This window comes from Rhipicephalus sanguineus, chromosome 3 (assembly GCF_013339695.2).
Source record: "Rhipicephalus sanguineus isolate Rsan-2018 chromosome 3, BIME_Rsan_1.4, whole genome shotgun sequence".
Lineage (NCBI taxonomy): Eukaryota > Metazoa > Arthropoda > Arachnida > Ixodida > Ixodidae > Rhipicephalus > Rhipicephalus sanguineus.
Genome location: NC_051178.1, coordinates 33,527,293 through 33,543,890, shown reverse-complemented (window position 1 = coordinate 33,543,890; position 16,598 = coordinate 33,527,293). Strand labels below are relative to the sequence as shown.

At 49.8% G+C, this 16,598-nt stretch overlaps 1 protein-coding gene across 1 annotated transcript in view; it reads right to left on the bottom strand.

The window, feature by feature from the left end:
- Positions 1–1,062: 1,062 nt before the first annotated feature.
- The window catches only part of LOC119385373 (monocarboxylate transporter 13), a 77,393-nt gene continuing 61,857 nt past the window's right edge, over positions 1,063–16,598 (bottom strand). The window contains exons 7-9 of the mRNA XM_049413969.1: positions 11,155–11,359; positions 10,974–11,099; positions 1,063–1,211 (exon numbers count right to left, since the gene is read on the bottom strand). Of these exons, the coding sequence (XP_049269926.1) occupies positions 1,063–1,211; positions 10,974–11,099; positions 11,155–11,359 (480 nt within the window). The remainder of the gene's footprint in view (positions 1,212–10,973; positions 11,100–11,154; positions 11,360–16,598) is intronic.

Sequence of the window (16,598 nt, the reverse complement as noted above, 5' to 3'; positions counted from 1 at the left end):
TGTGAATTACGTACCAGTTATTTCTGCTTAGCGTTTCGCGAAAGAAGCTGATTGCGGACTCTGTAAATGACTGATGAGAAATTATCTTAGATACACGCGTGCGCGAGCGTTTCCTTGAACACGGGTAATATGGGTAAATGGTCGCTGATACCACATGACAAAGCGCCTGACTTCATGCGTGATTGTGAGCAGTTTGTAATGAATAGATTCAACACAGACTGGGACTCGTTTGTTATACGCGTTGGTTGATTAATGACTTAATGTGCATATCTTCAGAGATAGGCACATGCTTCACTTTTTTGCAAATCGACATCCCACAACTGCAAGAAAGAAACCGAGGAATGCAGAGATTGCAGGGTACACAAGAATATTTCCGCGTATTATTAGTAACAATACTGTCGCAAGAACCAAACAACGCGAAAATGCAGAAATTGAGAGAGAGTCTATTAAGAAGTATGAAAATACTGGTTTCGCACGCGAAATGATTAAACTGAGAATTACTTCATCTTAATGAAATGCACACAAGGTATCGCAGCCACCATCGGTTCAAATCGCTTGTCCAGGCGGAGCCGCGCAAGCGCTAAGCGATCGTTCACATGCTTAGCATCACTGCGAAAAATGTCTCCCATCAACGTGTGGCCTCGTTTCGTCGCCTTACTGTGCCCTCTTCGACGGAAGTACACGTCCCGTTGGCGAACGAAGGCAGGCTGAAATCACTTGCGCGGAGAATTCTGAATATGTTGGCAATAAGAGTTCATAATAAAGAAATTTTGTCACCGATTTGTTCACAGGTCGAGATGACATCGTCGCATGGAATAGCTTAAAGGTACGGCGAAAATACCCCAAATATAGCAACTATTTTAATGAAATTTACTTGTCAATGCGATCACATGGTTTTAAAGTTTGCCTAACGAAGTATTCATAGCGCACGCTGACACAGGGGTGCGTTACATTTTGGGACGTTCGCAGCTTATCGAATGTATTATAGTCACAAGAGTATCACATGAAGCTCTTTTTTTACACTGCACTCATCCAAAGTTCTTGCATATAGCGAGACAAGAGTCAGGCCGTTGCGGTGTGCGAGAGGCGGCGCCTTGACTTCTTGCTCTGAAGATAGGGCACCGCGATAAGCACTACGCCAGCAGCGTACATGGAAACACCGGCCAGGATGAAGCCCGGTGCATACGAGCCGCTCACGTCGTGTACCCAACCTGCGAAGAGACAAGCTTGCTCCCTCACTGCAGCAACGACAGAAAAGCGTCAGGATTGCGTGACTGCTAGTGGAAATCCGTGGCTTAATGCATCAAAGAAACTATCGTAAGTAGCGCAACTAGACAGCACACACAGCAAGGAACAGACGAGCACAGTCGCACACTAACAACGCGGTGTACGAGATTTCCCTGCCCTGCAGCAAAGTCTGCATCGGCCAGACGGGGCGCTGCCTCAATGACCGACTCGGGGAACACGAAAGAAATCTGATTAATAAGAAGAGAAGTCACCTCGTTGACCATTGCATGGCGTGCTCGCATTGTGAACCATGATTCTGATGTGCAAAAATCCTAGGCAGAAGTAGTCAAAAAACGGCTCGCGAAACATTAGAAGCGTTTTTTATCAGGAAAGCAGGTTAGGAGTGTGTGACATTTTCATTGCGCTGTACAGTGCTGAAATTCAATTTCTTTCATACCTTGTTTGAATTTTCTTTTTATCGCACCTTGCTTGGTTGTTGGTTGTTGTGACGGTGCGCCTGCGCAGCTTGTTCACGTATAAAGGTGTGGATCCGCCCTCAGTAATGTCAGTTAGTGCGCGCCTGTGCTCGTCTGTTAGTGTGCGCTTGTGCTCGTCTGGGAGGTCTGCTGCTGCAGGAGGATGAAGAGCGCCGCTACCGTCCTGTACTATACTTAAGTAGGCCGCCCAAAGGTACAGAGCTGAGTTATTCTTCGACGGAACTGGAAGCTCTCGCAGTGAAATGGGCATCAAGAGAGTTACGACCATACCTGATAGGCCGAAAATTTCAAGTTGTCAGCGACCACCACGCACTTTGTTGGGTTTTATACGCTACAAGGAAGGAAACCAACGTCTTCTTCGTTGGTCGCTGATTTTGCAGGAGTTTGATTTTGACGTTATCCGTAAATCAGGAATCCTGCAGAACGCACCACATTGTATTTCCAGGAACCCTCTCACTGTAGCTGAGACAGACCAAACTCTTGCAGTATCATATCCCTCAGTGCGATTCTGTGATCACATGGGCGAGGAACAGCGCCAGGAAGCCTTTTGCGCTAAAGTCCTGAATGTACATAGGGGTGCGCTGGGCACAAAGAAACAACAGAAACGGGACCAAAAGAAATTTGTTACTCAGTATGGAGTGTTGTATAAAGAGACCAAGGCCTGGCCAGCAGTAGATTTCTCCTCTGCCTTCCTTCCCAGCAGCAAGCTGAGGCACTTCGGGAAATGCATGAAGGCCGATGCGGTGGCCACATGGCTATCAGACGGACATTCGATGCTCTACAAAGCAACCGGCGCAACACGTACACACTAAAAACACTTCATACCACCGTAGATCACACCTTGCGCCTTCTAGGTCGGGTCTCTAATAAACATGGTGAACTAAAGGAGGCTGAACTCCGCTTGGTCCAAGTCTTCGTTATCAGTAACACCACATTTGAAAACCCTATCTACATTTTCTTAAATCAGAATCCGATCAGATTGACACCCTTTAACGCAAAACGTATAAATTCGCTTTGAGGTACCCATACGGACCTCCACTGAAAGACTTATGCGTACTGGCACCTCACCACCCTTCCTGAACTCACAGAAGCCCATCTTGCATCGCAGTATAACAGACTTTCTAACACCGTGACAGGCCGACACATTCTACAAACATTTTCTGTCACTCCAGCATCCATCACCAAGGCTAAGTACACCATTTCACACCACATACACAAGAACCTCTACATTCCCCCGCTTCCCAAAAACATGCACCCTGTCCACTACAAACAGTGCAGGAGGCAGCGCGCAAATGCTATCAAAAACCAAGTCTCCTCCTCAAATGATGTGCTCTACGTTGATGCCGCCGATTACGGGAACAGGAATGATTATGCAAGATCAGTCATCCGATCTGACGGCCAGGTCGCTGCGGCCGCCTCCATTACTGCCTCTTCGTCGGAGGAGGCGGAAGAGGCGGCCATAGCCCTCACAATTCCTCATTCATCTGCTGTCCTAAGTGACTCCAAAACAGGCTTATATAATTTCAGAGCGGTCAGGGTTTCTAAGCCAGCCCTTTACCTGCTTTTGGCCCATCCCCTCGATCAAACTGTAGCACTAATCTGGATTCCCGCGCATTCGGGCGTTGCTGGAAACGAGGCGGATCATGCCGGTGCCCGAGGATATACAAGCATCCGACGTGTCGCCAGTCGCTACGGAGGAGGCACCGTTTACTGCGCGGGATCGGCTTATTTCATTCCATGACATCTGCACAGAATACCGATTAGGGTCTTTAACTTTTCCGCCACTCCTTTGCCAATCCCCGCGCTGGTGTGAAATTCTGTGGCGACAGGTGCAGACTCGCACCTTTCCTTCCCCTTACCTCCTACACCGCATTTATCCCTCCAGTTACCCTTCTCCCTCTCGTAAATTCTACGCCGCTTCTACAGCACACTTAAACCACATCATGTGGCGCTGCCTTAAGAACCCTCTTCTCTCTTTGCTGACACGCTTAATTACTAGTGAGGAGTGGTGGGAAGCTACCTTGCGCAGCTCGAGGCCCGGCATTCATGAGGTCATGCTGGAGTGGGCTGAGAGGGTAGAGGAGGCCTACTTCAAGTGGTTCCTCCCCCCACATCCTCTGCAATTGCTCCCTTCCCTTTAACCAGGGACAAATAAAGTTTTCATTCATTCATTCGATGTCCTAAGGTGCAAGTCTTGTTGGCCGAAGCTCTATGCGGATGTCAGACACTACGTGTGTCACTGTGACCTTTGCCAGAGGATGAAGATGTCGGCACCGGTGTCTTACGGTCTACTACAGCCAATATATTTCCACAGCCCCTTCCACGCAGTTGAGATGGACATAATAGGATCTTTTAGGACTTCAAGAGGTTGCAAATACATCATCGTTGCCATTGATTACCTCACAAATTTCGTTGAGGCAAGACCACTCAGGAACATAGAAGCTGCAACCGTCCAGAAGTTTGTTGAGCGACGGATCATCTTCAAGCACGGATGCCCAGCCGCGATTATCATAGACCGCGGTACTCAAATGATGGCGCGCTCTACTGAAGCCTACTTCAAGCATCGGGGCATCAGACATGCTGCCACCACCGCATATCGCCCCGCAGCAAAAGGCTTCTGCGAAAGGGCCAATAATACAATCAAGCAGATGATTGCCATGACTACCGGCGGGGGAGAAAACTTGCCGATATTCTTCCATATGTTGTAACAACACGGCACAAGCCGTTTGCTGCGGGGTGATATGCGGTGGTCGCAGCATGTCTGATACCCCGATGCTTGAAGTAGGCTTCAGTAGAGCGCGCCTTCATTTGAGTACCGTGGTCTATGTTAATCGTGGCTGGGCATCCGTGCTTCAGGATGATCCGTCGCTCAACAAACTTATGGACGGCTGCAGCTTCTATGTTCCTGAGTGGTTTTGCCTCAGCGAACTTTGTGAGATAATCAATGGCTACGATGATGTATTTGTAACCTCTTCAAGTCTGAAAAAGTCCTATTATGTCCATGCCAACTGTTTGAAGAAGCTGTAATTAGAATGTCTCCTGTAATTTAGAGATCGAACTCGCAGACAACATACGAAGTGACATTGTGCATGTAGAAAAATTAAGACCCTATCTGAGCCCCATTGCTCCGATGGAGCAACCTCATGCTTCAGACTAGTGTACATATGTGCCGCGAAGTGTGAAGAATTGCCAGTGTTTGTGTATGCGTGCGTGAAGGTGGAAAGACAATGCTTTGCGTGACTTTTGTAAATAGTTACAAATAGGACTGTTTGGGTTAATTTAGTTATGTTTCACCCCTCTTTTGTTTTAGTGTTACGTTATGTATTACGTCGGGACGAGTAGTTTCTAAACCCCTGCATGTCACGAGAGATAGCAGAGGACGCTCGGTGTGTGTCTCGAGCCTTCGCGCGAAGAAAACGAAGAAAATCGGCGTCGAGGTCGCGTGCGCTCGGGCAGCTTCGAAGAATAAAAGGTTTGGCAGTCCCTTCCTTGTCTCCACTCTGTTCGGTCGTCCTTCTTACGCCGCCTCGGAACCCATGGAAAGCGGCGGCGACAACGGCACGTCACAACATTATAAACTGCAGAGGCGCGTTTACCCACCACCTCACCTTAAACTCAATAGGCCGCAGTCTGTCCAATGGCGACAGTTACAAACCAGGTCAAATAAGAGTCCAGCCCTACTACACGTTATACATCCAGATATATACAGGACCAATCTATGCGAACATTTTGAGGCACGCACAACCTTAGAACATACCCTATGCGAAAGCCAGCAATTATTACCTAGTAATGAGAATGCGGCCTCCACCGACAGCCTCCGCGCGCGTTGGCAGGCCACGCTGCTCAGATCAGCTTGGACGGTCAGCTGTGGCCAATCCAGTGAGCCGAGGATGCCGCTAGGATACAACACCTTCTAGCCGACACCAAGGCGCGAGCCCAGTCCACAAACACGCCGGATACGCAAATAAAGTTTTCCCATCCATCCAAAATATAGAAACTGCAAACTTCGCAGCCAGCCTGCGCTGAGATCGGACCCACCCACCGCGACTGCCGCCGAAGGTTAGGCCTAGCTTGCCGGCTGAGTCCGCCTACATGCCACCGGCACTTCTGGCCCAAGTATACACAATTCTGACGAGGGTGAATGCCTGTACCGTAAATCTCTGACATCGGTTAACCCGAATGAACTATTTTTAAGAAAGGAGCTGTTTAAGCTTGGGAATATCTACGGTATCGTCAGCACAAAGCTGGGCAGGTATGCGCCACAGAAAGCGGGTATGTGCCAAAAAGCTCCTAGCATAGCATAGCCATGCATTGTATAGTATATCAAAGAGATGGAAAAGAAATAAGGTTGAGGAGGAGTGACGTGAGGATGAGGAGGAACAAAAAGAGGAGGGTAGAGGGTAAAGCATTGTACACCCTCGTATAGTTCAGCAAGGGGATGGGAAAGGTAAGTGAGGGTGAGAAGGGCTGATGATAAGGTGCAGAGAAGTGAAAGGAGGAGATGAGAGAGTAAAACATAGCATAACCATGTAAAGTATAGCATAGCAAGAGGTGGAAAAAAATGCCCCCACCTCCCCGAAGGGAATCGTGAGGAAATGCGAATGCATTTCTTGCGCCGAGAGAGGGTACCGTTGCCGTCAGACATTCGCCTTCACCGACTTCTGCCATCGCCTTGAGAGGCGCCCAGCCAGCGAACGGTCGAGAGTGAGGCGCGAGCGGACGGGAGAGTGGGGTGCAGGGAGGAGAGAGAGCGGACGGCGAGAGAAGAAGCGGCGAAGCACTGCACCTACCCTCTCCTACACTCTCTCGCACCACAAGCTCCGGTTGCTAGGGGCGAGGATAAGCGCGCGCGCCCGCAGCTGTTGCTATGGGAGAGGGCGCCGCGGACAACGCCGGATGCTCACATAGCACGACTAAGAAATGCATTCGCATTTAAAAGTATGTGCCAAGCAGCTGCTAGCACAGTTTAGCCATGCATTGTATGGTATACCACGGGGTTTTAAAAGGGAAGGGACGGTGATGAGAGGTGATGTGAGCGTGAGGAGGAGGGAATGGAGGGGGGCGATGGTTAGGCTTGGCATATAGTATTGCGTAGTATATCATATAGCAAGGGGTGAAAAAGGGAATTGACGTGCCGGTGAGGAGAGAAAGGAAGAGGTGGCGAAGGCAAAAGAAGGGTGAGGAGAAGTGGTGCGATGGTGAGGAGAATGGAAAGGAGGGACGGGCATACCATAGCCATGTATAGTATAGCAAGGGGTGAGAAAGGCAAGTGAGGGTGAGGAGGAAGGAGAGCAGGAGGGGATGGACACCAGCTACGCTGTTTCCTCAGTCTTCGCGCACTGGTGCGTCATCATCATCGTCAGCCTGACTACGCCCACTGCAGGGCAAAGGCCTCTCCCATGTTCCGTCAATCAACCCGGTTCTGTGCTGCAAACTTCCTAATCTGCAAACTTCTTAATCTACTGGAAACCTTTACCTTGCCGTTATACCTGCAAACTTCTGCTCACTAGCGCGTAGCTGCCCCAAATTTTTTTCTTGTGTACGGTGCCTGCACAAGGAGTGAAAATGGATGCGACGCGCTTTCAGCAGCGCACAGTCTCCGAAAACGGCCGCCCGCACTCACCGGCACTTCTCTGACTCGTATGTGAGAACACATACTCGTCAATTGGCACGTCTTAGTGAATGAACAAGATGGCATACTTTTTCAGCGTATTGTATTTGGTTTTCGCCAACAGGCTTTTTTGTTGTAGGTATCGATAGAGCTGCCAATCAGTAGACTGACACGGTAGATGTATTGGCATATCGTCGCTTTCGCGAAAAAACTAAGCAGTATTCGATCAAATACGCGCAAATTCATAACGAGATGACAGTCAACATAAAACATCTGTACAGTCGCTCCCAACACGAGTTGCAACGTGGCGCCCGTGGTCGAAGCGGCGCCAAGATTGCAATGTGGCGCCGACATAAAAAACAATCAGTGACGTGAATACATTTTCGACTACTGGTACTTCCAAAACCAATTTCACGTTTGCAGGTGATACAGCGTAGGCTTGGGGTCCCTTTAATCACGGCCATTATGATTCAGCTCGTATTGAACACCATTGTACATGTCCACCAGTAGATAGAGCGAGAAACGGCTATTAAACTCGGTAGTAACAGCCTGAAAACTGTACGTGCTCCTGGCTCTATTTAAGGTTTTTCGGAGTTCATTTATCAATTCTTAATGGAAGCCGTTATCAGCAGGTTATTCGTTGCCGGCATCAGTTACCGCCCCACATACGGCCTGCATATACGGCCTGTATATAACAGCTGCATCTTACCGGTACTTACCTACGGAGCAGAAACCTGGAGACTTACAAAGAGGGTTCAACTTAAATTGATGACGACGCAGCGAGCGATGGAAAGGGAAATGATAGGTGTAACCTTAAGAGACAGGAAGAGAGCAGAGTGGGTCAGGGGACAAACGGGGGTTAAGGATATCATAGTTGAAATTAAGAAGAAATGGATATGGGCCGGCCACGTAGCACGTCAGCAGGATAACCGGTGGTCATTAAGGGTAACTGACTGGATTCCAAGAGAGGGCAAACGCGTGAGGGGAAGACAGAAAATTAGGTGGGTAGATGAGATTAAGAAGTTTGTAGGTATAACGTGGCAACAGAAAGCACAGGACCGGGTTGATTGGCGGAACATGGGAGAGGCCTTTGCCCTGCAGTGGGCGTAGACAGGCTGATGATGATGATGATACGGCCTGCCTTACACTGACCTTCTCATTCTCGAACGCGACAAGATCGACGTGCTCGTCCGTCTGGCATACAAGAATGCCCTAGGTCTTCCCCCCAACGCGTCAACTGAACGCCTCCTCCGCCTGGTGGTACACAATACCATCGACGAGTTGCTTGAAGCTTACCGTACCGCTCAAGTGCAACGCCCTTGTCGTTCGCCGACTGGTCGCTGGATCCTCTCGTCCATCGGTTACGGTACCTCCTCTCATCCACCGGATTTGGTCTCACTACCGCACGCCGTTCGGGCGGCCTTCTACGTCAAGCCAATACCCAACATGCTCGTGCGTCACCATGACGCCCACCGTCAAGCCCGTGTGGCCATGCTTCGTAAAAAATACGCCAACCACCCAGCCGTTGCTTGCGTGTACGCGGCTCATTACACTCACCCGGCGACGCCCTTGCCGTCGTGTGCATCTCGGCCTCCTTGCCTGTGCCCGCGAGGTCGACAGTCATAGCCGGCACCGTGCGCACAACCTACGCCGTCGAGGCAGAGGAGGCGGCCATTCTCTCGGCTGCTTCGTCTAACGAAGCCAGCGTAGTTCTCAGCGATTCTGAGCCCGCCATCTCGAACTTCGCCCGAGGCCTTGTCTCGCCTATCACCCTGTGGCTCCTTCACCCGCTCTTCTGCGGGACCAACCACGCTACATTGGACTGGTCTGGGTCCCCGCCCACTCGGGTCACCCCGGCAACGATTCGGCTCACCAACACGCTCGAGGATTCGTCAACCGAGCGGTGGGCTCTTTAAGTGGGACGCCTTGGTTCCAGAGCCCTTGATCACCTACCATGATATCGCCCAGTATTATCACCTTGAACGGTACGCCCACCCGCCCCCTAACGACAGTCTTCTCAAGGGGTCCCAGATCGCTCGGCGCCGACTGCAGACCCGCACCTTTCCGTGCCCCTATGTGTGCTCTTACATCCACTCGGGCGTCATCGATTCACGCTGCTGCTTATGTGGAGACATTGCCTCGCTCAACCACATCCTCAGGGCTTGCCCGGAGGATCTTCCGCCCACCGATCTCGTCTCACCACCCAACACCGAGGAGCAATGGGAGGCCCTTCTCTTCAGCACAGACCGAGACGTCCAGACACGGGTCCTGGCACGAGCTGAGGATATTATTGAGAGGCACGGCTGGGCTGCATACATAGTCTGAACCCCCCCTACCACCACACCCCTTGATGTATAATGTTCTCACTCACGCACTCGTTGCCGGCAGCTGTTTGCTTGTGTCTACTAAAGACGCAAGCTTAATTTCGAAAGGCAGACCGCGTAAAGAAGCTAAACGGTATTTCCGTGTTTTGTAGGCAAGAGTCGGCATGTGTAAGCGTTGCATAGTGGTAGAGTAGCCGGTAATGAAGGAAAAAAAAGCGTAGGCGTTGAGTACTCGACTGCAGGTCATAAGGTGGCAAGTTCGAATCCTGGTGGAGGACGCTTTTTTCGTCATTGTTTCTTGTATTTTTTATTGTACTAATGCTCTCTATGTAGCTTTCGTTATTCAGATATTTATGCATGGCAGGTAGACAACACTCTTTTAACGCTGTAGAGCCGCCTTGCGCCCCAGCAGCCTGGGCGCCACTGGGCCCACTGTCAGGCGTAGCACTGGACGCCGCTGTCCAGTGGTGCTGAGTTTCCCAATAGGGTAATTAACTAATCAAATCCTATGTAAGATACGCCCTATCGAGCGCCACATGACGACAAGGTATACGTCTTTGGTATCATTAAGTTGCGGGTAACCACATTTTAGGGGCTTAGCTCCTCTTAGCCTAACCTTGTCCCACGTCAGGCGTAACCGCGGCAGTATCTCCCGAACAGTGTAATAGATGGCTCTGTCCTATAGAGATGCATGCAAACTGCAGTTGGGTGACGATATACTACATGGCGCTGTCCCATAGCGATAGAAAAAAAATTAAAAATGAATAAAAAATAACAAAATAAAAATAAAAAATAAAAATAAAAATACAAAAATAAAACAAATAAAAAATACAAAAAATAAAACATATAAAAATTTAAAAAAAATAGAAAAATAACAAAAAGCAGGAACAACGGAAAAAGGAACAATAATGAAAACGGCCTATCGTTTTGATTACTGCTGGGCGAAACCCCTGAAAATTTCACGGTGTACACATGGTTGCTTCAGGAGCTTCGCCCAGGCTCTTCATTATTCACCCGTGGATATGCTGTAATTTTTTTTAGATTCTTGATTCTTGTTACGTGAAACACCCTGCATAGCATTAACAATATTTTTGTTAAGGTCTTGGTATCATTATAATTATTAATGCCAAATCAAGACGATAAAATGCAAGTCAACTTCATTATGTAAACTGCCGTTTCTGCCAAGTGCACGTTTTTCTCCAAATGCCACCACAATTTCATGTATTGTCTAATTGGGTGCGACGAAAACACAACAAATTCACAATTTTTAGATTGTCGTGCGCGCGAATGCATAAAATTGAGCAAGATGCCTACCGTTCAGCGGCGGACCAATGAGTGCTGCGACGCCCAGGCAGAGCAGGCACAGTCCGTAGGCATTGGTCAGCCGGTCCAGGCCCACCATGTCCACGACGACGACAGAGCTAAGTGTTATAAAGCCTCCTGGGTTGGTGTCAGCGTGTCAGAGATTGCCCGGTTTGCTACGAACAATAATTACCTCCAGCGGCGCCATAAGTTGCTGCGTAGACTTGCAGCTCGGTGTAGGAGCTGCACAGCACGCTGAGCACGGTGGACAAGCCACAGACCATGATGCAGGCGATGAAGATCCACACGCGATACTTTCGCACCCGATCAGACGCAGCGCCGATAGCCACGCGGCCTACCACGTTCGTGAAGCCAATCACTGACAGCAAGTAGCTTGCCTGCATGTACGATGACACAGCTCTTTCAATGCCATTTAATTTTAACATTTAGGTCATGCCCCCGTGCTCGCTTGCCAACTTCATGCGGCTCAGACGCACAGGTGCTCCAAAAGTAAAACGGAGCACGCGAGCTGTGGCAAAACTGGGCAAAACAGCATGCCAGCGCGCTGTATCGCAGATGTGCTGCAAATAGCGAGAGTGCGTCGGCACATCCGGCTGACCCATTCCGATGTTCTGATTCTCGCCTTATCTCCGGCTGGAGCGCAGTCGCGCTGCTACTATAACTGCTCAACAGGGACGCTTTAAATGATTTATGCATTTGTTTTCACCACGTCGTGAAGAAACCTTTGGAGGCGTGCGCTTTCTGCTTCGCCAAGAATGCCACCACTTTCGCCCCTGACCAGCAGTGATGGCATATCAGTGCGGCTTCGCTCGAACCAGCGATACGGCGAGAATAAGAACACCGGGATGGGTAAGCCGCATGTGCCGACACACTCTTGCTGTGTGCAGCGCATCTGCTGATAGAACGCGCTTGCATACAGTTTTGCCCAGGTTGGCCACAGCTCGCGTGCTCCGTTTTACTTTTGGGGCACCTGTGCAGAAATGGCAGTGACTTGTCTCTCCTCCCCATGAGCGCTCGTAGCCCTCAACATGTAGCCTCGAGCCCTCAACATGAGCGCTCGTAGCCCTCAACATTCTTGATTGCCACTTATAAGTGGCAATCAAGAAGTTGTAGCAAAGAAGATAGTAGAAAAAGAAAAAAAAACAAAAATGGCACGATAGCTAGCATTAACCTGCAAGACAGCAGGAAACAAAGAAAGTGGTCAACGTTTGAATACCTATTGTGTGGGAAAAAATATACGCCTAAGCTAATATAGAAGGTCCCTTCCGGGAATTACAGGTTCCACTGCTTATCCACTTCTGCATTCCCCAGGTAGCAGTCGTGCTCGGCATTCGAGAAGCGTTACCGTAAGTACAATTTCGACGGCGGCGCTCTCGAAAACAAACCCGGAAAAGGGGCTTCTACTTGTGTCTTGGCACACTGAGAACACCCCGGACGACATTAACGGCTCGTTGCGAACAATGCCCACTGCATACGTCTACGGTCTTCTCGACGTGATGTATAGGAGTAGCCGGGGTGAGAGAAGAATCTGGTTCCACAACAGGTGTAGTCAATGAACCGGGCGTTTCGGGACCGAACGGTACCATACGTTAACGTCCAGTCTATCTCAAAATTGTGGCAGGAGCCATTTCAGCATCTAGAAAACTCGACAAATGTATGCAGTTGAATTACTACGCTATAGTTAAAGACAGTGATTAATTCCCCTATGCTTTCCTTTGCATAATTGTCTGGTGGATTCATGCGGTTGTGTCTAGCAGAGAAACGAGCCCCTCGAAACAATTCCCCCTTCTTTTCTCCATTCAGTATGATGGCATCGCCCCGGCAGACTTAATGCGTTAGGTTAGTATGCAAGAGTTTATTGGTCAGTTGCCGCCTTGGGCGATGATCACGTGCCACCGAACGAAAATTACAGCCAGTTCCACGCCTACAAAATCTGAATAAACAAAGTGAAGCTGGCAAGCGAGCGCCACCACCTTGCGAACGCAGATTGAGTTTTTCCTTCATCCTCTTCCTTATTTTTTTCTGTCTCTTTCTAGGTCGCCCTCTCTCCCCCACATCATTGTTTCTCCCCCTCACTTCGCTTTCCCACTCTTTGCTATGCTATACAAGTACATAGCTATGCTATGGTTTACCCTTTCACCTCCTCCTTCCTTTCCTCCTCACCTCTCTTTCACATACACTTGCTAAACTGTCCCATACAAGGCTATGCCATGCTTCACCCTCTCCCCTGCGGCTTTCCTTCGTCATCACCTTCACATCACTCCTCCTCACCATCACTTTCCTTTCCCACTCTCTTGGTAAATTATACTATACATGGCTACGTTATGCTGGCGGTGGCTTGGCACATACTCGCTTTCTGTGACGCGCCGAGTATTCTGTCTACGACACCCGCCTTACTCCGAGCTTAAACAGCTCAGCTGTTAAAAGAGTGCTCCTCAATCGCCACCTTGGATGCGAGTGGCGCTGGCTAACATTCTCAGGGATTAGACGCACAGAAATACCCAACGACAGTGGCAGGGAAGAGCCTTCCGTGATAGCTGAATTGGTAGAGCATCGGACGCGCATTTCGATGATTGTGGGCTCGGATTCCGCTGACGGACAGGGTAATTGTTCGTCCACATTAATTCATTTCAATTTATGTAAAAATTGCTACGCTACTCGTACATTTAAAGACCACAATTAGCTCCCCTATGCCTTACTTGGCATGATTGCTTGTTGGATTCATTTGGTTGTGTCTAATGTAAACACACTTGTTTCACTAATGCATGAGGAGGTGCCGCCGTCGGAGACTCAATTGCGACCTCCTGTAAGTGGTATACACGAAACGTATTCTTCGTTATAACAGCTTCCACAACTCAAATGATTTAACACCACTGTGGTTAAAAACGCGTTCTCTAAAAATTTACAGGGCATCTAAGCACATTCTTAGGAGATGAGACCACGAAAACGTTTCTTTTGACTGGATTGTTGTTAGGCAGCTTTCCAACCGCTCCGTCAATGACTCCATTGAGCACATCAAAGTACGGCAGAGTCATGTACGGATATTCCAAATACAACGTTAATTGGCCGAGCACATTCCAGGTGTCTGCCTTTCCCAGCCGTTCTCGCATTTGTTGACATGGATTTAGAGCATGAACGTTTCAATTCACGCTCGTCCCCTCATTCCTCGTCGTCAATGGAATGCTTGCTCAGCAGTCTTCTGCCGATGTCGACGCTGGGCGTACAAGGTCGACATAAGAGTCACTGCAGCTATGCATGCTGCTGCGACGCTACCTCTATAGAAGTCAAAGGCGAGCAATGGCGTCTCTTGGAGCCGGGATTTCTCTTTTTGCGGTGGGGATACACCTCTCCTAATCCGTGTCGGCAAGTTGATGCGGCATTCCTGGTGCCTGGAGCAGATCATCTTCGGTGGGAGATGTCAGGTGCTTTCCGGACACGGATATTGTGGACGCGAGGCAGGCATCCGTTTTCGCCAACCCAGCCAAGTAACGCTTTCCAGTTACGAAGGCCGCCGCGGTGTGGCTCAGCGGTCGCAGTACTCGACTGCTGACCCTGTAGACGCGGGTTCGATCCCGGCCGCGACGGCAGCATTTACATGGAGGCAAAGGCCCATGTACTGTTCGACTTGAGTGCTCGCTAAAGAACCCCAGAAGGTCGAAATTTCTCGGAGCCCTCCACTATGGTGTCTCTAATGGCCTAAATAGCTTTTCGACGTTAAACCCGACAAACCAACGAACCAACCGTTAATCTCATTGCGTGTTTGCGCGGGGAACTACGATGTTCCCCAGTTACCATAGGCGTATCTACCGGGGGGGGGGAGGGTCAAGGGGGGCGCTGGCCCCCCACTCCCAGAAGTCGGGGGGGGGGGGCTGAGCCCCCCCCCCACTTTTGTGAGTGTTCACTGGCGGCAGCGCAGTGGCAAACCAACTATGACGAAGTTTTCGTTCGACACAACTGTAAAAAAAATTAGATTATGAGATTTAGAAGTATCCCCAGCTTCTGCAGTGAAGATCGTCTTCCGTGCCTCACCACGACGGACCGTAGATTCTGTGCAACGCTTTGATACCTTGCGCTCTTGCATTGTGGAGGAGGCTACAGCTGAGCAGGGGCTCTCAGGCGTCAGAGTCTTCCATCCTTTATTTATTCCGTTCTACCTGAAATCAAATTTGCATCACCGCCGACGCAAGCTAGGGCGGGAACCAGCAGCATTTATGAAGATTTCAGTCAATAAATGTTACTGTAGTTCGCAGGAAGTGCATCTGTTTTTTCTTCGAAAACGTACAGCATTGCCTGCCATATCCCCTTGGCGGAAGTGAGTCGATGAGTGCGCAGATGTGCGAGTGTTACTTGGGCAGAGCTGACGCGGAGCGGCGGTGGATAAAGATTCCGCCTGTGTTTCCGAATTAATATTATTCGCCTGTCTGATCGTACCGTAGCTTGCAACAACCTTAGTAGCTTAGATTTGGGCGATAAAAAAAACGCATCCTCAACAAAAAGAGTTTACAGAACGATGTCGTATACGCGCACGAACGGTTCAACACCATTATATAAGCCCTGCAATTATTTATTTTGCGCAAATAAATCCATTCTCGCCGCCTGCTACGACTGTAGCCTGTGCTAAACTATCGTCGCGATGCCCTCTTCTCTTTCGTTCGGAACAAGACGAAATAAATCAAGTTTTGCTCGGCATATGAACACTTAGGATGACTGCCGGTTGGGCATGTTGGTAAAGGTTCATGATGAAACAAGCGCAATAAGCACGAAGACTCAGAAAAGAGACAAGACGGAGCACTTCTTTTCCTTTTTAACACGAAAGTGTTTTATGCCGGGGTCCACCAAGTACATCCGTCACGGATATGACGTTGATAAAATGGACGCCAACGGGTGAGAAAGAAAAAACCAAGAAAAAGACACCCCGCTGGGAATCGAGCCCACGACGTTGCGGCCGCGACGGCAAGCGCCCGATGCCCTACCCATTAAGCTAACCCGGGAGGTGCTAGACACGGCGCGAACGCGCCTTATATCTTTCACACATTCTCTTTCGCGGCGGGCGGAGCGGGGCAGTGCCGCCGTCTGTGAGATGTGAAAAGAAGTAATGCTTCACAATCGACACTTACTAGCGCTTACTCCCAGATTGGACGCTATATCGGAGGCCATGGTTAAAGCGTCTCGATACCAGAGAGGTAGACTGGCCGCGCTGGCGTCGCCGAGGCAGCCTTGACGCAGTTACGTTCTTTGCCTTTGGCTTCGTGTTAGCGTGCGTCGGCTCTTCGGAGTAGTGCAGCTTCCACGTGCACCAACGGGATTTCTCCGCCGCCGACTGCTTCAATTGCGAGAGCAGCGACTAACAAAACTGCCGCAATATGCGTTGCCGGAAGGACGTGATTTCGACGGGCGAATGTCGTGCTTTGGTGGAGCGAGAGCAGCGCCTTCGAGACAGGCCAGCGGGAAGCACGCGTTTGCGGCTCAGGCTACGAACCTCTACCTCCCGTGTTGCTGAAGCGCAGTGTGTGTTATGTATGCATGAGCACAGGCGTCGGCTACCCGTTACTAGAAAGCGCACACCGTGCCGTTTCTCTCTTTGAAGAAGTGCATACCGGGTACCAGTGCTGATTA